The 22,043-nt window shown below is 42.9% G+C and overlaps 3 protein-coding genes and 2 non-coding genes across 10 annotated transcripts in view; 1 reads left to right on the forward strand and 4 right to left on the reverse strand.

Annotated features, from left to right (window-relative positions):
* Positions 1-2,788, reverse strand: RASL11A (RAS like family 11 member A). Of its 2 annotated transcripts, none has more exons than XM_026493040.4 (4): positions 2,529-2,788; positions 2,054-2,110; positions 1,869-1,948; positions 1-715 (listed from the first exon to the last, which is right to left on the reverse strand). In XM_026493040.4, the coding sequence occupies exons 1-4, from the start codon at positions 2,650-2,652 to the stop codon at positions 248-250; spliced, it is 729 nt and encodes a 242-aa protein (XP_026348825.1). In that variant the 5' UTR covers positions 2,653-2,788; the 3' UTR covers positions 1-247. The 2 variants fall into 2 exon arrangements, with proteins under 2 accessions (XP_026348825.1, XP_026348824.1); XM_026493039.4 differs by having other exon boundaries at positions 1-790.
* Positions 2,789-7,798: 5,010 nt separating this feature from the next.
* On the reverse strand, positions 7,799-14,885 carry RPL21 (ribosomal protein L21). Of its 2 annotated transcripts, none has more exons than XM_026493038.4 (6): positions 14,666-14,885; positions 12,658-12,736; positions 12,335-12,396; positions 11,651-11,763; positions 10,751-10,901; positions 7,799-10,568 (listed from the first exon to the last, which is right to left on the reverse strand). In XM_026493038.4, the coding sequence occupies exons 2-6, from the start codon at positions 12,722-12,724 to the stop codon at positions 10,479-10,481; spliced, it is 483 nt and encodes a 160-aa protein (XP_026348823.1). In that variant the 5' UTR covers positions 12,725-12,736; positions 14,666-14,885; the 3' UTR covers positions 7,799-10,478. The 2 variants fall into 2 exon arrangements, with proteins under 2 accessions (XP_026348823.1, XP_048071478.1); XM_048215521.2 differs by having other exon boundaries at positions 14,409-14,692.
* Positions 11,480-11,606, reverse strand: LOC113251556 (small nucleolar RNA SNORA27). The gene has a single exon (XR_003314534.1). It is a non-coding gene; the product is annotated as a small nucleolar RNA SNORA27 (small nucleolar RNA).
* On the reverse strand, positions 11,879-11,949 carry LOC113251548 (small nucleolar RNA SNORD102). The gene has a single exon (XR_003314527.1). It is a non-coding gene; the product is annotated as a small nucleolar RNA SNORD102 (small nucleolar RNA).
* Positions 14,886-22,043, forward strand: part of USP12 (ubiquitin specific peptidase 12) — a 155,833-nt gene continuing 148,675 nt past the window's right edge. The window contains exons 1-2 of one of the 4 annotated variants that reach the window (XM_044381710.3): positions 14,960-15,020; positions 21,744-21,844. The gene's annotated coding sequence lies outside the window, so the exon portion shown is untranslated. Of the gene's footprint in view, positions 15,021-17,787; positions 21,845-22,043 lie in introns of those variants that run through there. The other 3 variants (XM_044381715.3, XM_044381709.3, XM_044381708.3) reach the window with 3 other exon arrangements.

Here is a 22,043-nt window from a genome sequence, read left to right on the forward strand (position 1 = left end):
CAATGTTGCCATTTTGCCTTTAATGGAAAAGTGGCTAGCAGTTACAGTAAAAAAAAAATATTTTATTTAAAAAAACCTCTATCCAACTTCTAGGCAATCACTGAGTTTTCAGAAATACACATACACTTGAAAACCAATAGTTTGTATAAAAATAGATTTTGAATGTGCAATTAAAAAGGGAGATCCCCAGTCTTTTTCAGCTGCACAAATGCACAATAAAAAGGAGCAGAGTCTGTGTGAGATGGGTTTACCCCAGTGCAGAGGGGGCTTTGACTTTGGAAGACAGAGCCTGCTTGAAGCGCCTCTTGAGGTCTTGCATGTTGGGAGAGCGCGGCCGGGGAATGATGGAGGCTCTCCTCTTCTCCCCGCTGAGGCTGTGCAGCTTGCTCACTTCTTTACAGAGATGCTGAAACACATCACAGACATCCTCGTAGTTTTCACTGGTGGAAATTTCAAGGAACAGGCTGCCCAGCTCATTGGCCAGTTGAATGCCATCATGTGTTTGCACCTGCCGGGCATGCAGAAGGTCCCCCTTGTTGCCCACGATGATGACAGGGGCCCTAGAGTCGGGGTGGACCTTCCGGATGTGCTGGTAAAGGGGGCGGATGGACTGGTAGCTGTCATAGTCTGTGATGGAGTAGACCAGCAGAAAGCCCTCTGCCCACTGCACACACTTGGACAGGGAATCAACTACCTGGGTGAGGTTGTCTTGGACCTGGGAAAGATCAAAATGAGTCTGGATCAAGGAAGCCCTCGGTGGGAGAGGACTCAAAATAACATCAGAGGAACCCTTGCAAAAAAAAGTTCAAAAGAGAAATTATAAATACAGTTTTCACATGCTACCTAGCTTCTGCAGAAGGAGGCTTTGGATGCAGGAAGAGCAAACTCCCTGCCTGGGTTATTTTATTGGCTGTCACCAATGCACTATCTTTTTTTTTTTTTTTTAAAGATTTTATTTATTTATTTGACAGAGATAGAGACAGCCAGCGAGACAGGGAACACAAGCAGGGGGAGTGGGAGAGGAAGAAGCAGGCTCACAGGGGAGGAGCCTGATGTGGGGCTCGATCCCATAATGCCGGGATCACGCCCTGAGCCGAAGGCAGACGCTTAACCGCTGTGCCCCCCAGGTGCCCCCCAATGCACTATCTTTAATTCCCCGCTCAGCAGGTATTCTGTGGTGAGCCCTGGCTGACAGAAGAATGACTTCAATAAGAACTTTCAAAGAAGAATGGCGCAATCCTCAGGGAACTGAGAATAAACAAAACTTGGAAAAGAAGCCAAGATAAATATCTTTTCCCAAGCCCATAAAAATATTTTTAGCATGTCCTTTTTGAGAATGTTACAGAAACAAATTCCTTCTCTTTTCTTCCACAAGACCTTTCCTCCCTGGAAGGGAGAGCAATTAATAACTTGTTAATCAAGTTAAATTCCTGACTGCTTGCCAAGGGGTTATCTGGTTGCAATTAAATGACTTGAGCGAACAGTTAGAAACAGAAGCACTCTTGCTGTCCTTGCTGGGGGAGAAGACCCTCTCCAGAACCCCACCCCAACAGTCTGTTAATGGTTCCATGGTCCAGCTCTGAAAGAAGCGGTGAGCCCCATCCCTGCAACTAGTGAGGCCTCTGCCAGGGCTGCAAAGAGAGGTTAACTACGTCTCCCCTTTCGAGGTGCTGGACCGGAGGAAGCTACCTCTCCAACCATCCACTCACCCCGGCGCCACCAGGAGGGTTTGGAACAGTCCACCTGAGGACAGCCCACGCCTTCATCTAAATGCAAAACTGGTGTGTGTATACATCTTGCTCCTGCTGCGGAGCCCCCTAGGTACACACCTAGGGCTGTGTGAGCTGTTGGCTTCAGGCAGTCCTTACCTGGATGCCCCCGGGGGTGTCCTGGATCTGCAAGGAGAGCTGGTCCCCCTCTACGTAGACGAGCCGTGAATACAACTTGCCTGAAGGATGAAGGAGAGTTTGCTTTTAAATTCCTACACACATATTAGAAAAACGAACATCGGAGCAGGCAGCTACAAAAGCAGAGAGCACGAAATTATTCTAACCTGTATTCGGTTCATAATCGCCAATGAATCTCTTGGTCAGAAAGCGCACAATCATCGCTGAAAAGGAAAAATAAGAAAATCAGATAAAGGACTAGGACAAACCAGTCAAACCGGGACGCTCTAGTGAAAAAGGAGAGGGCGCTGGGCCGCAGAACAGCGGGTATTGCCCACGTTGAAAGGCTCTGCAAAGCCAAGGGTGCGGCCGTCGCGGTCTCCCGCGGATTTTGTGGCGGGTGTGACTGCAAGTGTCTACCTGCCGCACCAGCCCCTCTCCACCTGCAGGGGCCGAGCCAGGCAGGAGCCCAGGAGTAGACGCCCCGGGGAAGCCGCGGGGAAAGCGGGCTGGAAGGGGAGAGCCGGGGCCGGCGCGGAAACTTCCAGGTTCTTCCCGGCGCTCTATCCTCCTCCCCTCCGCCCAGGGCTCCGTCTCTTCCCCGAGGCGCCGTCGTCCCCGCGCGGCCCCCTGGGCACTCACCGCTCTTGCCCACGCGGCCGGCGCCCAGCACGGCCAGCTTGATGTCCTTGGGCAGGAGGTAGTCGGAGGAGGACTCGGGGATGGGCGCGAGCAGACAGTGCCCAGACATGGTGGGCGGCCGCATGGAGAGCGCGCCGGCCGAGCGCGTCCCGCCGCCGAGGGCGCAAGCCTGCCGAGTCCGGCCGCGGCCGCAGCGGAGCCCCTAGCCAGCAGAAAGCGTGGGGAGCCGGGTGCGCGAGGACCGCAACGGCCGGCCGGGCTGTCAGGGCGGGCGGTCTTTAAAGGGCCGGGCGCGCGCGGTGAGGGCGCGGCCGCCTCCGGCTCCTCCCCCTCCCGCCCCTTCCCGCCGCGGCCGCGAGTGACGGCGCTGGAGAGCCGAGGGGCCGGGCGCCGGGGGCGTGCGCACCGCCGGGCGCCTGACGCGCTCGGCCCTCCCCGCGCCGCTGCCGTCCCCGCCCCCGCCCCCGCCCCCGCCCCCGAGGGCCCGCCACCGGCCCGCGAGCGCTTGGGAGGCCTCTCGTCAGGCTGTGCCTGCGCCACCCTGGGGGCCCCTCCACCCCGCAGAGGAGAGCCCGGGTCACTAGACCAGTGGGTGAACCTGAGATCAGTTACGAGCTGGGGGAGGAAAGAAAGAGGAAAAAGTGCCGTCGCTCCGATGTTTCTGCAACAACGGGAGGGATAAATTCCTGTTGAGTATACTGCCCTTTTTATTTTCAAAAGGTGCTGAGGGGTGGCATTAATAAGGAAAAAGGAGGAGGGTAAAGGCCTGAATTAGTAACTGTATAAGGGAACTGCAGTCTCTGTGACCTTGCTCCAGATATGTGAAGGCCCCTTGGGGGCAGTAATTGTTTGCAGCTCAGCCTCCAACCCCAGACCCTCGCTGCTGGCCTTGGTTGAATCCACTCATTAGTAAACCCTCAATACACATTCCATCCCCTGGGAGCTTTGGCTCTGGACTAATTCTCCATCATTAATACCATCCTATGCACTTTCAGTCATGCATCTACTTTTATTATTCAAGTACTATTCTAAGTGTAAAATGAAGTTTAGGATAAGGATGGGGGAGTGGAAGAAGGGGACACAAAAGAGAAAAATGGCCTGGTCTTGCGTTTGGGGAGCCCACCATAGTAAAGCAGAAGCCTTGGGATTTGATTCTTACAAGTTAGAACTTCATGCTTCTGGCCTCCTGTGTACCAGCCTCCTATGTCCAATTGCCTATTGAAGGGCCCCATCCTTACCCCTTTCTCTGTCCTGGTTGTATTAGTTAGCTTTTGCTGCACGACAAACTGCACGAAACTTAATGGCTTAAAACAACAATCCCCCATAGTTGCTCACAAGTCTATGGGTCAGTGGAGTGGTTATCCTAATCTAGGCCAGACTCAGCTGACCTAGGCTGGGCCCTTTCATGTACCTGCAGAGACCTGGCAGAGGGTGGGTCGTGGCTGGCAGGCAGTCACCTGTGATGGGGGAGGGGCAGTGACGGAGTCGCATGTCCGAGACCCCCCCCCCCCCACACACACACAGGCTGGCTAGGGCTTGCTCTCACAGTGGCTGAGCAGGTTTCAGAGAGAGTAAGTGGAAGTGGAAAAGGCCTCTTGAGCTCTACTCCACGGTGGAACGGATAACCCCTGCTGCATTCCCTTGGCCAAAGCAAGTCACAATTTCAGTCCAAATTCAGGGAGAGGGGAAGGGATACACTCCACACCTCAGCAGAGGGAGCTGAAGTCACATTTGAAAGGGCTGGGTGGCTCAGGTCGGTTAAACGTCTGGCTTTTGGTTTTGGCTCAGGGGCTCAGGTCATGATGTCTGGGTTGAAGATCGAGCGCCACCTTGGGCTCCCCACTCAGTGGGGAGTCTGCTTCCACTCTCCCTCTGTCCCTCCCCACTCCCCTCCCAGTTCATTCACTCTTTCTCTCTGAAATAAGTATTTTAAAGAAAAAAAAGGGCTGGGTGGGATGCAGAGGGGAATAAAGAATGGGATCCATTTTTAGCAACCAACTACATATGCATGTTTCCCTCCATCTACTCAGAATTCCAAACTGGCAACCTGTGAGCCATCCTTGACTCCAACCACTCTCACTTCCAAGTTCCACCATTTCTACTGCCTACACCCTTTGGTGTCTCTCCCTCTGCATCCCCACTGCTCTCTTCACCTCTCAGTTGAATTCTTCAGGACTCCTGCTGTACAGTAGGAATAGACCGATGACTTGTTTACTTGCTCCTCTCTTGGAAGCTTTCTTTGATCTCCCAGTTCCTCCCTCTTAGGACACCCTTGGCAGCAGTGATCTCAACTGTCACTTTCTGTAAAATTTGTTTCATGACAGTCTCCAGGGGGGCAGAGACTCTAGCTTGTGTCTCTAGCACCAGCACAGAGTGGTACCTGGGACTTAGAAGGTCCTTTTCTCACTGACCGACTTTCTGAATGAATAAATGAATGAATGATGTCTTCACTGTATGAACTGGAAAAGACAGAAGTCATATGTGTAACCATTATCCCAATACCTTGGTTTTGAGAGCAACCTACTCTCAAGAGAAAGTGTTCCAGGAAATGTCCCAAGATGAACTGCAGTATTTCAGCTGCACCAACTTTTGGCAGCTTACACGGCAATCCCCTTCTGTTAAACTTCAGTTTAACCGGAAAGATTTAAAGTAGGGCACCTCATTCCTTGACGGGGTAGAAAGCACCATAAAGACATTTACTATTTACAGAACAGCCTTGAAACCATTAGGTTCCAGGGATCCTTCAGCTGTTCAGTGATATGGGTCCAAGTCGTTGTGTCCCGGATGCTCTTGGCTCTCTTTGAACACAAAATGGCCCGTTTCACCAAACACCCAAGTCTTCACCAAAGCAGGAAGGGAGCATGGGACTCTATTCTTTTGTCTATTTTTATTATGAAATAAAATAATTCTCAGAATCCAGCAGACTTTCTCTTACCTCTCAATCTCCAGAACTGAGAAGCTGAGTTTATCCAAGTATCTAGCAAAGAAGACTAGGATTGCCACTACCTTACAACAACCCTGGCTCCTCCCCAGGAGCTAGCAGACACCTCGCTCCCCCATCAAAAAATAGGAAAGGGGATCACTGTTGAGAAGGAATCAACGGACTCTGCACCTTTCACTTTCCTGGGATTAAAACACAGAACTCAAGGGAAAAGAGAGCACTTTCTTGGCTGAATCTTGGACTTACCTCTACACCTCATTCCCCATCTTACATTCCCTATCAGGAATAACATCATTTTAGTTTAAGGTCACCCAGTAAGTAAGATTCCTAAGACTGTTCTCTGTCCACTGATAATTATGTTCCATTTTGCATTCACATTGCATCTTTGCTCAGAGAGCTCAAAATGTTATTCCGTTGTCCTTGGAAAGCTCTTTGCATTTGCAAATAGACAAGATAATCCATGACCTTTTAATACAGACAATATGTTATCGAACTGTTAACGGAACATTATAAATAGCATTGCCTAAATTGTTGCTGCTTGTGTTCTATTTCATTTTGAATTTCTCTGTGTCCAGAGTTATGTAAAATTGTACTGCAACCAATAGAACACAGGCATACTGAAGTGGTTTTAAAATGATAATGGAAATGCGTAGGCACAGATATGGATACACAAATCCTGTGGGTGTTTAGAATGAGTGTGAAGGGCAGAATTTAGTAATTCGCAAGCATCAGCCTTGGGAAGTTATTAACCCTTTACCAGTCAGGAAGCTTGATTTCTGCCCTGAGGCAAAGCTGCCAAGGGTTCTCCTCTAGTTCAAGAACATCTCTCCCTCCACCTTCCATCACCTCTTAATAACAACTCTTGCTGTGTATCCTACATCCCTGAACAATGAGTTTACTGGAGACTTGCAGACTACCTTTAGGTAATTTCACCAGAATAAAAACTGTGCTTTCCTACCAGCTCTACTTTATTTCAACAGTCAGAATTATTGAAAATCTACTTGTTGCAAGACTCCATTAAGTGCTGGTACAGAATACAAGTAACAGTTAACTTTCTGTTACCATTTACTGAGGGGATGCCAAAGTAGAAGACATTCCTGCCTGCCTTCACAGACACCCCTGTAGTGAAATTAATTATCCTTTATAAATTTGTGAGTTTACCAAAAAATTCTATTTTTTCTTTAATCTTAACTAAACCTGTAAAATGGGTTAAGTATCTCCTAACTTGAGGTTCAGACAAGTTCAGTAACTTACCCAAAGTCACTGAGCCATTCAGTAAGAGACAACCTAACCCCTCCGATTTCTAATCTTGGCATTTTCCATCAACATAGAAAGAAGGATGAAAACACTCTGGTCATAAAAAAGGAATGACAAAGCAGGTCAGGGTGCCAACTCCAATAGAGCTGCAATGGGGAGAATTAAATCTCAATGGGGGAGGTGGGCAGTGGTAATCAGGGAAAGCTACAGGAAGAAACTGCCCAGTCTCTGAGCATGAGTATTATTTGGTAGGTGGAAACACAGAGGGTGGGAGATGGCATGTCAAGTTGAAGAAACAGCATGAGCAAAATCATGGAAGTAGAAGTATAATGCGTCTGGGGAGCTATGAGTAGTCTCAAACATTAGAAGGATGAGGTGGGTGGCCCAAGAAATTGGGGACCAGACTGTGGATGTCAACGCATGCCATGCTCAGGAATTTATCCGGAGGCTATGGAAAGCCACTGAATTCCTTAAGGGGGGTAATCCTGACTATATGTAACAGGGTCAGTGCTAGAAGCATATGTAGAACAGAGTATCATCTCTGCCCTCAAGTATCTTAGAACTGTTTACTTATTCATCTCCCACAAGCAATTATTCTTAACCCCCTTCTCTATCAGGAGCAAAAAGTTCAATCACATCCTCACTTGAGCTAAGCTATCACCTCATTTCAGAGAATAGAGTACCTCATTGCATTTCCTTTCCAAATTAAATGATTTCCATAAATTCCGATAATGCAAGGAAAGCAGGTATCAGAGAATTTTCTCTATGCTTTTTCCATTTGGGGCTTTATGTGCTAGCCTGTCAGTTGATCATCACCACACACGTTTGCAGTTTGAAAAGAATCATAACACAGAAACCCTGGGCTGCTTATTCACTCCTCTGTACACTTTCCGCCTCAGCAATACGAGCTACGGATGCTGCCTCACTGCTATTATTGATAACCAAGTAACTTGTCTAACAGATTCTGGGAAGCTTTTCTACCAATTGTTTTCCTTTTAAGTGCAGATGGGATAAACACTTGTATTCCAAATCTAATTATTTCTCTTGTGTTCAAAAAGTAAGATACACCTACTTTGTTTAAATCTTAGCAACTTTTATTGCTACGTTTTAGCATAATTGTTTTTTCCCACCATAGCACAGAGAAAATGTTATTGACACTAGCGAGAATACACTAGAGATATGAAGCTGTGGGTTTTTTCTGCCACAACATTGAGAGTGTGATATATTTTATTCAACCCTTGGGACTGGGCTCAACTGAACAAAACCAGAAGTCCTCAAAAGGTACCTGGCTAGATCAGAAAAGGAAGAATCAAAAGTTCAAGGAGTCAAGCAACTTCATTTATGGTCATGGCTCTAATTTAGGAATAGGGCAAAAAGTTTTATAGTTAGAACATTTTTCTTCATCCTCACCAACAAGTGTAGAAAAGGGAATTGTATAGTAAGAGATTCATTTGTAACTTCACAATCTGTAACAATTACTCATTTAAAAGGACCTGCATTTCAAGGCAGGCACATAATTTATCAGCACACACACATTACTCAAAGCTAGGGGAGTTCGATGCAATTTATTTCAAGAAAACCTCTTCAAACTAATCTGTGTATTTGCAGGATATTCCGATGGAGCTGCCCAAAAGGGAGTTGGAAATACAGTTAGAGGTTCAGAGAACTTGAGTTCTGAAATTTGAGCATCAAGTATATTACAGGTGACTAAAGACATAGATGAGTGGTTCTCAAACTTGAGCATATCAGTCACCCAGAGATGTTGTAAAGAGTGCTGGGCTCACCCCCAGAATTTGATTTAGTAGGCCCATATTTTAAACAAGTTCCCCCAAAATATTGATGTCGGGTGGGGAACAATACTTGAGAACAATTGGAGCACAGCGGAGCCTGACCTCACGACCAAGACCTAAGCCAAAACCAAGTCTGACTGAGCCCCCCAGGCACCCCCAATACCAAAAGTTTTATGTACATTCATGGTACCACTATCACCATTAACAGCACATTAGAAAATTGCCACACTGTACACCAGATGGAAGTTTGCCTTTCCGGATGATCTGCCCTTAGAATTCCCTTAAACCAGTTCAATTTGCAGCCCTTCTTTTTCTCAATATTCACCTTCATCAGCCCTCCTGAACTGAGGGATCTTATCCTCTGCCATGTCTTGTCACAATTATGTCATCTGGTGGTCATGGGAGTATGAAGTCATAGGCCGTATGTGCACAAAGGACCTCTAGGAATCACTTGGTCCAATCCCTGTACCTCATTTTACATGGGGCAACAGAAAGTGGGGTTAATACAAACTGCTGGAAAATGAAAATGTTTGAGGTTTCCCAATCTTTCCACATCATGCAGGAGACTTAATCACCTCAATTACTCAAGAACAAAATCATTATGAGCGCTCTAAAATTAAAAACATTCTAGTTTGGTAAAGTCCACAGGAAAAAAGATTAAACACACTGAAGTTAGAAAATGTCTGCTCAGGGAACCTGGGTGGCTCAGTTGATTAAGTGTCTTTGGCTCAGATCATGATCCCAGGGTCCTGGGATTGAGCCCTGCATGAGGTTCCCTGCTGGCAGGGAACCTGCTTCTCCCTCTCCTCCCAGCTTGTGCTCTCTCATTCTCTCTCAAATAAATGAATAAAATCTTGGGGCGCCTGGGTGGCTCAGTCGTTAAGCGTCTGCCTTCGGCTCAGGGCGTGATCCCGGCGTTATGGGATCGAGCCCCACATTGGGCTCCTCCACTGTGAGCCTGCTTCTTCCCCTCCCACTCCCCCTGCTTGGGTTCTCTCTCTCTGGCTGTCTCTATCTCTGTCAAATAAATAAAGTCTTAAAAAAAAAAAAAAGCAGTGCTTTCCTCAATTTAAAGAACATTTATGAAATGCTCATTATGTGCCAGGACTTAGGGGGGAAAATTTACTAAGACAGTCTTTAACCTCAGGTCTAATGGGGAAGATTAAGCTTTTAAAAATAAACACTGTAACAAAGCAAACACACCTGTAGTGGGAACAGGTATAAAGGACTTTATTCTATCACCCCAAACCAGAAGTAATTTCTCTGATTCCAAGCACTCTCATTCCTCTCCTTAAAATATTTTTATCAGGGAAGGTTCAATTATGACACACAAGGTGAACAAAGGACAATCAGGACTTCACCAACTTAAGAAAGTGTAGGTATTTCAGGCAAAGACAAGTACAAAGGAAATGGGGCAAAAAAGAGCACTTCCAAGAAATAAATTTTTCCTAAGAGCTAGAGCACCATACAGGAAAACCGTAACAGGAAATGACAGGAAAAACAATTTAGTAGGAACCAGACAGAGTGCTTTAAACCATCTATTTTTAAATAGGCTTCAAAGGCAAGTTCTTTATCCTTAAAACACAGCTATTTAAGACAGGATACAATTACAAGTACTCAACTCTCCCTGAGCTTAAATGCAATGCAAAAGATAACCTTTCACGTATTTTTAAAATTCTTTTTTTCTTAGGGATTTGGAGGGATTATTTTCCAACTATACTTTAAAAGTAATATCTGGCAGTTTTCTAACCAACTGAGTATATTCTGTTCTATTCTGAATATTCACTTCACATCTTTCAGCCAGAACAAAGCCACTAAGTTTGAATAAAGACATCACCCAATGAATTAGGACACAATTAAAGTTTGCTTTAAATATTTTTTGGGGGAAAGGACACCACACTTCTAACTCAATGAAGAGAAACATTTTTACAGTCTTCAGGTCTTTTATTTTCTTTCCGTTTATCATGCCATGAATTCATAGGGAATGGGTTCCAGCAGTTCGGGCTCCTTTCCATTGGTTCTCACAAAGTGTGCTTCTCTGGGTGGGGCAGGCTATTTAAAAAAAAAAAAAAGCAAGGGGACAATTATGTCAAGGACTGTAATCAATTTCAAAGTGTTCTCAGAAACAAAGAAACATACTCAATTCATTAACTTTCATATAAAAGAAAATTACCACTGAGCAACTTTGAAAATTCCCAAGATCAAGAGCAAGAAACCATCTGTCAAGCACTCACCTGGCGCTTCAGTTGAACCCAAGTACCTTTCTCTTTGGCTTCCTTCTTTTTCTGATCATTTTCCTTCACACGCTTCAGGAAGCTATCTCTGCTCTTCGAGTGTTTAATATGCTCAATGCGTACATTAATTCTCTTGGCAAGAATCTTGCCCCTGGGGAGAATCAACATTACTATAAATGCTTCAGCAAAAATATAACAAAGTCCAATTTTATTTGGCAGTTTCATTTATTAAATAAACCACAAACCTTTTACCAATAGATAGGCTTACTCAGCAAGCCGATGGCTAAATTTGTAATCATTAATTGTACTAGAAGAGGCCTTGAAGCAAACATCTCCACTTTTTAAAAAATTTATTCACTGGGGCGCCTGGGTGGCTCAGTCGGTTGAGCATCCCACTCTTGGGTTTTGGCTCAGGTCACGATCCCAGGGTAATGGGATTGAGCTGTGTCAGGATCTGCACTTGGGGGTGTCTGCTGGAAGATTCTCTCTCTTCTCCCTCTGCCCCTCCCCACTGCTCATGTTCTCTCTAAAACTAAATAAAAGATTTATTTATTTGGAGGGGGTAGAGGGAGAGGAGTCTTAAGGAGACTCCACGCTAAGCATGGAGCCTGACACAGGGCTCGAACCCACAACCAGAGCCAAAACCAAGAGTTATATGCTTAACTGAATGCGCTACCCATACATCCCCAAATATCTCCACTAATAAAACTTTCCATTAAGTCTAGTTCAATCTGTTTCCTCTGACAGGATACAAGGCAAACACCCAGTTTGCTTGAGTTTTAAAAGGATATTTCCTTTGCCCCACTTGAATGACCAATAAAGACATAAGTCCAATTGGCAAAGTGAAAAGGGGGTATGAGGGAATACTAAGCGGCTAAAAAGAACCCTGACGTTACTTACTTAACTTGTTTGTTTACAACAATGCCAACAGCATGCTGAGTAACATTGTAGACTCTTCCAGTTTTGCCATGGTAACATTTGTGGGGCATTCCTTTTTGAACAGTGCCCATTCCCTGTTAAGAAAGGAGATTAAAGTTATGCCAGCATTTCCCCTTCCTTTTACATCCTGACTCTTGTTAAAGTAACTAAGATACTTTAAAATTTTTTTCTTTTAAATGGTAACTCAAGAGCTTTCAGAGCCGGTGAAATGTGTTTTTCACATTGCTTTAAGCAATCAAAAAGACAATCATCATTAAGCTCCAGAGTACCAAGATACATTTAAATAGTGGTCACAAAAGAAAGTAACTTTCACTTTTTTTTTTAATAACCCATCTCCATCAACAATTAAAATTTGCACTAAGGCATAGTATTCCTTTCCACCTCAACAAACTCTTGACTTTTTTCATAACCCATTAACAAGTAATGAGAAAATTCTTAGATGCACGAATAGCACTTTAAAAACTCTGGTTTGAGTTAAATTAGCCATTCTACACTTAGGAGTCCTTATTCAGATCAAAGATTTTCCCTATTCAGGAGACTAAAAAGCCAACATATGCAACATACACTAGCATTTGAATTCCAGTATTAAAATTTTCTACCTTCTAATATTACTCTGTAGGTTATTTACCCAATTTTAGAATTTACCTTGATGTCCACAATATCACCTTTCTTGTAGATTCGCATGTATGTGGCCAAAGGAACAACTCCTGTGAACAAAAAAACCAGTATAGTCAGTATCAAGATTAAAAAGTCTAGAGTATAAAAGAAACATGCAAGCTTACTAGCTTTCAGCATACTCTATCTTTGACAGTTGTATTTTTAAATCTTGTTCATAGGAAACTACTATATGAAATTTATGCTTTTTATTTATTTATTACAAAAACAAGTTAGGTAGATGCTGGTTAATTAATGCCATTTAGTAAGAATGCATTGTATGCTTTGTTCTCTACAAGGGTAAATCTACTTACCATGTTTTCTAAAAGGCCTAGAGAACATATAGCGGGTACCTCTCCTCTTTCCCTTTGTGTTGGTCATTTTGGCGAATTACTGAAAACGGAAGTATAAAACAGTCAAATGCAAATGCAAAATTGGCATTTGTCTTTTTAAACAAAAAACCAATCAAACAGCCCTGTAAATGTCAAATGCTTGCATTATAGGAGCAACATAATTAAGAAATCTAAGAAGCTGACTCACCAATCAATATTTCTTATAAACGGTAAAAACCCATCATTTTGGCATGTAAAATTTTTGCTGAAACTGTGTAAGTGCTATTAACATTAAAGCTACTAAGTAGCAGAACTGGATTTTAGAACCCCCACCAGTACTTTCCCTATTAGAACATAAAAACACAACCAAAGTTCTAAAACCATGCTACTTGTAGTAGAACCCAGCCCAGAATGCTAAAGGCACTGGAATTACTAACTAGTGAGCAATCTGCTTGTTGCTGGAGAGCAAGACAACTCAGCCCACATTTTTTACAGGGTGGATTAAACGCCTTCTCTTCCTGTTTTGTTTTGTGTTTTTTTTTTTTTTTTTTTTTTTTGTGACAGTGTATCTTACACAGAAGCAGAATCCCCACTAAGCAGGGAGCCTGACTTGGGGTTCAATCCCAGGACCCTGGGATCATGACCTGAGCCTAAGGTAGATGATTTACCCACTGAGCCACCCAGGTGCCCTCTTATAAACACTTCTTAAAGAAAAGTGACTCCAAAGTATCTTATTCGTTAACTTGGGAGGTATGGAGACACAATGTTTCACCTAACCCACCAAAGCCAAATCACTGTTACAACAAATCCATCCATTCCTTTTTAGTGCCAAATACTTTGCTTTAATCCTCAAATCCTCTACATTTTTGTCAACTCATACCAAGTGTCAAGTTCATAAACAAGGAGATGCTCTGCAGGTCCAAATCACTTTATGGAGTCACTAAGCGGCAGATTCAGTAATGTAAAGTAATTTCTGCCTTTAGCATGCTAAAATGTCCATTCGCCTTCCACCAGATCCATCTTCCCCAGTAAGAAATCTATCTTACATCACGAACCAATACACGCTTTAAAAAATAAAATGTAGAAAACAGTGATTACTTTAGATTCTGTAACAGTACCAAACAGCACCCGCTATAAAATGCAACCTGGTTGCTCAACCGTGGTACCTAACATTTACAAACCAGGTGAAAAGCTCGCGGGGGGGGGGGGGGGGGAGGATGAAAAAAAGAAAACTAAGATTAAATGGTAATTCAAGGACTTTCCCAAGATTCCAAATGAAACACCTAGCTAGTCACACGCTGCCCCAGCGTTAACAAAATACTTGTGGCAACCTGAAAGCACTTTCCGTTTCCTCAAATGCGACTTGGGGCCCCAATTTAAAACAACCGGATTAATTTCACACACTAAAGCCAAGTGATCTATAGCTCATATCATGCAAGGCATCCATCCCTCCGGACCGCAAGCCCAGCTTTTCAAACACAACTAGGCCTTACCGGAGATTAAAGCCCATGCCTTTAAACCCCTAAACCCATTCCTACTACCCCTAAGCCCTTATCCGACAGCATTACAAGTTCAGGCTTTACATTAGTGGCAAAAACGTCACACTGAAGAGTTCGAAAGGCATTGGGCCACGCGGCCGCAAAGCCTGTTCGAAGGCCCAGAATACTGAGACTGAAGCCGTGGGGGCACAGAAAAAAACAAATTATTTCCCAAACCGACCCGAACTACCTCACCCCAGTGTTTCGGCTTCGCTTTTCGCGAGTCTCTCCCCCCGCAGGGCCGCGGCCTTGCCGTCTGGTCCTCAGCCCCCGGCCCAAGCCCGGCGCACGCCGCTCCCGGTCTGGACGAACATAGCTCCACCACCCAGGTCAGTGGGCCCCGGACAGGCTAGGCAGTCTCTCTAGGACCTCTATGCACGGCCGCAGCGGTCACAGGATGAGAACTCGAGTCTGTCGGACACGCGGCAGCGGGAGCCACGAGCACGGCCTACCTGGAAGATGGCGGTTCCGGCCGAAAGGAAGGAGGCGGGGCCGCAGCGCGCGCCTTACAAGGGCCTACGGGTTGCCCGCAGCACTGCCTGAAAGAAATGCCAGTCGAAAGTAACTCTTGTGGGGAAGGGGATCTTCTCAGAGGACAAGGGGAGCCTGGCAGAATATTTTTCTTTCTTGTGACAAAGAGGCACTAGACCAACACAAGCTGACACTTGGATCTTTCCGGACAGCCCGGAAAGGGGCCTTCAAGGGCGTCAATCACGACGCCGACGCCCCAACGTACCGTCCTTCGCCTTTGCGTCGAGCTTACGCCGGAAGTGCGCGTGTGTCGGCGTCTCCGGGAGCCGGGGAGAGGTTGGTGTAACAGTGTTTAAGCCTTTCGCGGGGCGCGTAACTGTTCTATGTATGTTTGGAGTAATGATTACGTGGGCACAGAAGACGAACTGTAAGGAGGCAGTCATATTATCCCGTTTTTTTTTTTCTCCTATGAGTCCGGATATACGACGCTCTGGCTTGTGTATGCGTAAATGATTTATCTATTTTGAAAGCAATTTGGCAAAATAAAGTAAAACGGCAAATTTTCAAATACGGTACCCTAGTATTTTGCTCCTAAATGTATATCTTTTAGAAATGTTGACATGTAAATCAGGACGTGCGTAACAGCACGGTCAGTAAAAGCAAAACATTAGCAACATCCACCGAAGAGAGTACATTAATGGGATGCTCATATGATGGAATATGCCGGTAAATCAATACTAGACCCAGAAATATGAGGCAAAAAGAGGAAGAGTAGAACGTACATAGTATGACAATCTATATACATAGGATCTTAAACATGTAAAACAGTACCGTCTGTTGCTTAGGTACGTATGCATACGTAGTGGAAGTAGTCAAGAAATAAAAAGGGAATGAAAATCGAGTTTAGAAATCTATTTCATGTCCAGTAGTGAAGGAACCGTGAAGTAGTACAAGAGAGGTTTTTTACTGTCTTGATCATCATTGAGCTGAGTACTGAAAATATAGGTAGCCATTGTTTTATTCATTACACTTTTTTGGTATGTATTTTTTTAACAGCGTATTTTTTAGAGTAGTGTTATACCTATTTTTAAAAAAATTTGAGAAAAGAGTACAAAGAACTTACACATAGTACCCAGTTTCCCCTGTTAGCATTTTACATTAGTATGGTACATTTGTTATAATTAGTGGACCGATTTTATACATTATTGATAATTAAAATCCATTGTTTTTTCAGACTTCCTTAATTTTACCTAATATTCTTTTTCCGTTAGGATTCCATCCAGGATACCACATTACATGTAATTATCGTGTCTCCTTAACGTTGTGGCACTTTCTCAGACTTTCCTTGTTTTTGATGAGCTTGACAGTTTGAGGAGTACTGGTCAGGTATTTCGTAGAATGTTCCAATACTGGAATTTGTCTGATGGTTTTCTCATTGTATTATTTTTATGATGTATTTTCTAAAAGTCAGTTAAGCAACAAAAACCTTAACCTGTTTGAATTTAAATAACGTTATCCCATTGATTTTTTGCGTTTGACTTACCGCCCTGATGAATCTGGAATTTGTAACTTCTGAAAACTGCACAGGCTCCAAAATTTTTATTTTTATACGTTCTGTGACTGTAGTCTTTAGCCTTGAGCTCACTTGCTCAAGAACTTGAGGAATCAGGAGCCAGTCTTCTATTCCTTTAATACATTGACTCCACCTTAACTGTAAGCATTAATTCCCTTTAGCTTCTATATTCTTCTTTATCCAGCTTAATTTTTAGTAGTTCGTCATGACGGTCACTCCACCTCAACTAACTCAAGTCAGTCTTCATATCACTGTCCTAACAAATGTGCAACCTTGGATTAATGCACATTTTCTTCAACACATAGAGGGTTTTTAAAATTAAGATACGTCACGTAAAAATCAAGATTTCTGGCTCCTCTTGAAAAATCAGAGGATGTGGCAAATTAGGATCGACAGTTTTGGTTGTAGCAATCCAGTGTCCACCCCATTTAGATTGGATATATATTCTTTTTTTTTTTTTTAAAGATTTTATTTATTTATTTGACAGAGAGGGAGACAGCCAGCGAGAGAGGGAACACAAGCAGGGGAAGTGGGAGAGGAAGAAGCAGGCTCATAGCGGAGGAGCCTGACGTGGGGCTCGATCCCATAACGCCGGGATCACGCCCTGAGCCGAAGGCAGACGCTTAACCGCTGTGCCGCCCAGGCGCCCCTAGATTGGATATATATTCTTGAGTTTCATGTCCACTGATCCTGCTTCAGTTGTTTACTTGTCTTGCCCCTGCGGGCTTTGGAGCTTTTAGCCCCTGCCATACATTCATGATCAAGAATTCTCAAGTGGTGCCTAACATCCCCACTGCAGTTCCAGAGTTAGTTTTCGTACCTACTCTCTGTAAAGGTTACCTCACATTTTTTCTTCGATAACCAAATCTTCCATCCCTTTTCTTCACCTTTTTTCAGCTGATAATTGCTTCATTTTTATCAATGTACAAACCCGGTTTGGTCTTTCCACCCAAAACCCGCAACCCTCTCCTTCCACCTTCCTGGCTGTACTTGACCTCATCTTTCCTTCTGTACTGCTCCACATTTTCTTCCATTAAGCTTTTTAAAAAAGAATCATTTGAAATTGTTGTTTTTGTACATCAAAACTGTCCGATTTCAGCAAGGTCATATGGGTTAAGCTAATACATGAACGTTACTATCTCTTATCTCCCATTCTGTTTTCAGTTTAATCTGATTTCTGCCCTAGTTATGCCGCTAAAGCTGCTTCCATGTTACCCACACCAAAAGATATTCTCTGTTCATGTCTTTCTTCACTTCTCGGAAGCTTTGGCCATTCCCTCCTTGAAACACCCTTTCTGACCACTCCACAGCCTATTTTGCTGGTTTTCTCTATGCTTCCTGTCATCTAAATAGGCTACCTCAGGATCTGAAACTAGTTCTCCTGCTCTTCTCTTTTTCCATTCTCTTCTTGGGGAATTCTGTGTATACCTAGAATTTTAAATTTCATCTCTATTCTGCTTACTACCAGATTTATTTTTTAAATTCAGGACTCTTCTCAAAACTGTTCAGGGTAACTTCTATTCTTGGATACCCTTCGGTATCTCAAAGTTAATGTGTCCACAATAAAACTTATGATTTCCACCCCCAAACTGGTTTTCAGTCCAATATTTCCCATGTCAGTAAATAACATAAACCAGAAGCCTTGGTTTCATTTTTAAGTTTTCCTTTCCTCCCACCATATCCAATCCATCAGCAAATTTTGTCCCAGTTCCACATGCAAAATACATCTGCAGATGGCCTACCTCTTTCCATCTCTACCACCACCACTACAGTCTCTCTCCCAAACTAGCAATGGACCCATTAAGGTCACTTTTTTCTCTCTTGCTTTTGCTCTGTCCATTTTCTACATAGTAGCCAGAATGATGTTTCAGAAATGTAAACCTGATTGTATGATGACTTTGCTTAAAGTCCTCTGAAGGCTTTCTGTTAACTCTTACAATAAAATCTAAACTCGTGACCTTGGTTTACAAGGCCCTGCGTAAACCAGTTCTTGGTTAGCTTCTCAGGTTCGCTTGGTTCCTGCCCCAGTTCACTGTAGCTCCCACTGTCTTCGTAGTCCCTGACCCAGGCCAGGTCTCTCCAGCCTCCTGGCCTTTATGCATATCAGATGGCTCATTCTTTCTCATCTTTTTGTTTCCTAAACATTAACATATACATTGCTTTATATATCTACATAGTTAGGAATTTAGAATGATGTTTAAGTTATAAAGCAAAAACAAATGTCTGTGACCAAAGTATTTGCAATTACTTCTATTTTAGGTAACTTTAAAAAAAATCTTTATCATAGGAAAATTTTAATTCTAAGTCAGTTCTGTTTTTTAGCATATTCTGTTATTTACCCCACTCATCAGTTGGTCCGGGCTAAATGTAACCAAAATCATAACTTTTAGCCTAAGAAAATCATATTTAAGAAAATAAAAATAATAGTACAGCAAATCCAAAATTAAGCGTGTCCTTGCTGTGACCCACCATTTTAGACTTTGTACATTGTTCTTGACTTAATTGAATAATAAGTAAATAATTGAATCCCAGTATGATCTGTGTATATGTGTGTATACATACATATACACAGATATGTGTATGTATGTGTGAATACATGAGAGAGAGACTGAGATAGATTTTAATTGTATGCACTAAAATGTACCGATCCTAACTGTACAAGTAGATGATTTTTTACTAAGTTTTATAACCTTGTAACCAGTATTTCCAGTGAAGATATAGGGCATTGCCATCCCTGTGGAAAATTCCCTGAGGTTCCTTTCCAGCCAATCCTCTCCCTCACCAGAACCATGCAATATTATGATTTCTGTAATTATGGATTAGTTTTGCCCATTCTTAGATTTCATATAAATGGCACCATACGGTGTGTGCTCTTGTTTGGCTCTTTTTGTGCTGCTTGTTTTCAAGATTCCAGCATGTCATATGTACCAATTCCAATTCCTTTTTTAATACTAAGTAGTATTCCACTATGTGAATATACTGCAGATTATTTATACATTCTTCTGATGGAAATTGGATTGTTTGCAATTTTTGGATGCTATGAATAAAACCGTCATAAATATTTTGTGGATATGTTTTAATTTCTTTTGGGAAACTACCCGGATTTAACATTGCTTGACCACAAGGTAAGTGTGTGTCTAACTCCATAAAAAATTGCCAAATGAATTTTCAGAGTGAACCCCCCATTTTATTAGCATTTTCCTCTGAAGAGACTAAGGCATTTATTTTTACTTTTTACAGGCTTTTAAAATAGACTTGTGTCACTAGCTTTGTCGTACACATCTGAAAACCAGAGTGGTTTCCTGACCAATAGTCAATTTGTCTCTACTTTGAGATGATTAGTGTAAAGAGAATAAGAAAAGCATTGAAACTTTAAAAAAGTGTGAAGTAAATTAAATGTGGAAAGAAGGAAAACTCAAAATTCATTCAATATTTATTAGCATCTAGATTATATCAGGTACTGCACTGAGTGATGAGACTATAAACATGAATAAAACATGACCCTCGCCCTCAAGGATTCTACAAAGAGTTCGGTGGAAGAAAAAAGTGAGTGCATTCCAATATTCTAAGTGGTAAAATAGAGGACATTGAACATGAACAGTATGGGCATTCCATGGATGATGCCATGCACCTACATTAGAGGAAGGTAGTGGATGAGAGACGACCCCTGGACGAAAAGGAAGCTTCACAGAGAGGTTGGACTTGAGAGTAACACTTTGACCATAGAACAAGTAGTGAGTATTTTAGGCAAGAATATTTGAGGCAGAGGGTATTTTAACTTCTGTAAAAGCACAGAGATGAATAACAACCTTAAAAACTCAGAGAAAGGAAAGTCGTCCAATAGCTTTAGAAAATAAGGTCAACAAATGAATAGGAATGTGACTTACTAAAATGAGGAACATTAGTACTTTTGTACCAGGCTTGAATAAAGTACTAAACAAAATCCATAACTTTTGCTTATTAAGCTAAAGTCACATCTCTATTTCTATTTTCATGTTTTCCCCTGTGAAGGGATTTTGATAAGGTACATGTTTTTTTATTCTGGTTTTCAGAGGACATTGGCAGTTTAACTCCAGCAGGACACATTTTCCAAGCTAGGAGGAAACATGGATCCATCCTCTATGTTTGAGGCTCTAGTGGGGAACTCCATATGAGTATCAATCAACTCCTTTTGATTTGCCCTTTGTCTTGGTAGACTGGTAGGAGAACAATTTCAAATGAGAACTGATTAGGAATTTCTAGTGTAGAAAGTATATAATGAGACTCCTCGTCTCCAGAGAAATGTCATTTTAGTGATAAGTAATGGGGACTGAAATACTATGAATAATTGAAAAACGCGAAGAATAATTACATAAAATAATCCTTTTTCCATAAAAATTTTCATCCGAGATCCCAAGAAGCCAGGGGCAGGGTAATGAACAAGGTAAAATCCGTTTTTTAATCAAAGAGGCAAAGATTGCATTGCACTCTTCCACAATTTGATTTTCTACCTGAAAATAGCGAAGCATAAACAGGCTTGTGATCATGTGAGTGGACATTCAGATGGAATCTCAGCCCTCAAAACAATGTCCTCATTGTCTGCATCCAGATTTTTCTGTTCCCAAATGCTGCTTTTTCCTCCAGCTTCGAAAATATCTTCAACTATCTTAGATGTTAAGGCCAGTACAATATGAGGAAGAACCTAGTCAGATATCAGAAGTGTTCAGACAGGAAAGGTGTTGCAGTGAGAATTGGGGAAGGCATTGCAGCGATTTATGGGAGCCCAACTATGTTTAGAAGTAAAGCACAATTTGGAAAAGTGGAAACAGGTATGATGTAGAGTTTCGTAGTAGGTAGTGGACTGTTGAACTTGTAGTAAATTCAGGGAGACTCATCAGTTGCGGTCAACAATCCTTACTCTTAATGATTGTTAGTTTTTATAGGTAATTCCATCACTTGGAGCTGTCCACATCTCTTCCTGGCAAACTTACATTTTGTATTTGTAACGAAGGAGGAGGTTCATGCTGTTCCCACACACATGCTTCATAATGATTTAGAGATGCAGGGCTGACAAATTTCATGTCTGTTGTTAGCTCTGATTGATTGATTGATTAATTGAGTATGGCTACCTGGACCTGACTTGAGATGTTTCTGAGGCCAATTCCAGGCTTATGGAAACGTAAAGATTATTAACGTCCAATGGGGGCTCACTGGAGAAAAAGACCTCCTAGGCCATATTCTTGTCACCTCTGGCTTAGATAACTGGTAGTAAGAGAAGTAGTTTTACTGGCAGAGTCAAAGGCTGGCCCAGACATGGAAACAGGTCAGAAGATAGTGTGGGGGCATGGCTTATGGCAGGGGTGGGCACTTCGCAAGAGGGTCCCTAAATCAAAGCTAAAAGGAAGATACCTTTTTCTACTTGGGTGGGGGAGACATGAGTTCTGGAGTCAGAGAGACTAGGTTCTATGTTCTATCACTTCCTAAAGCCTGTTTCTTTGTCCTTAAAGTGGAGGCACAGATACTGGTTCAGGAGGAGCTTGTATTTATAATCGCACAGGAGATAATGAATGTAGAACATCTTTTCCATTTTGTACAGCACTGACACGTGGTAAGTACAAAGCTTCCCATCTCCCTTGGGCTCTTTTATAGCTTCTCTTCTCATAGTCCAGGTGTTCTCAGAATCTTGTCTATGGACCCCCTGGGTGTCTCTGAGACCCTTGCAAGACAGTTGGGAGGTAAAATTATTTTCAGAATAGTGTTGAGACATCATTTTCCTTTTATACCACATTGGCATTTCTCTGATGATG

The sequence above is a fragment of the Ursus arctos genome, unplaced genomic scaffold, assembly GCF_023065955.2.
Source record: "Ursus arctos isolate Adak ecotype North America unplaced genomic scaffold, UrsArc2.0 scaffold_10, whole genome shotgun sequence".
In the NCBI taxonomy this organism is placed as follows: Eukaryota; Metazoa; Chordata; class Mammalia; order Carnivora; family Ursidae; genus Ursus; species Ursus arctos.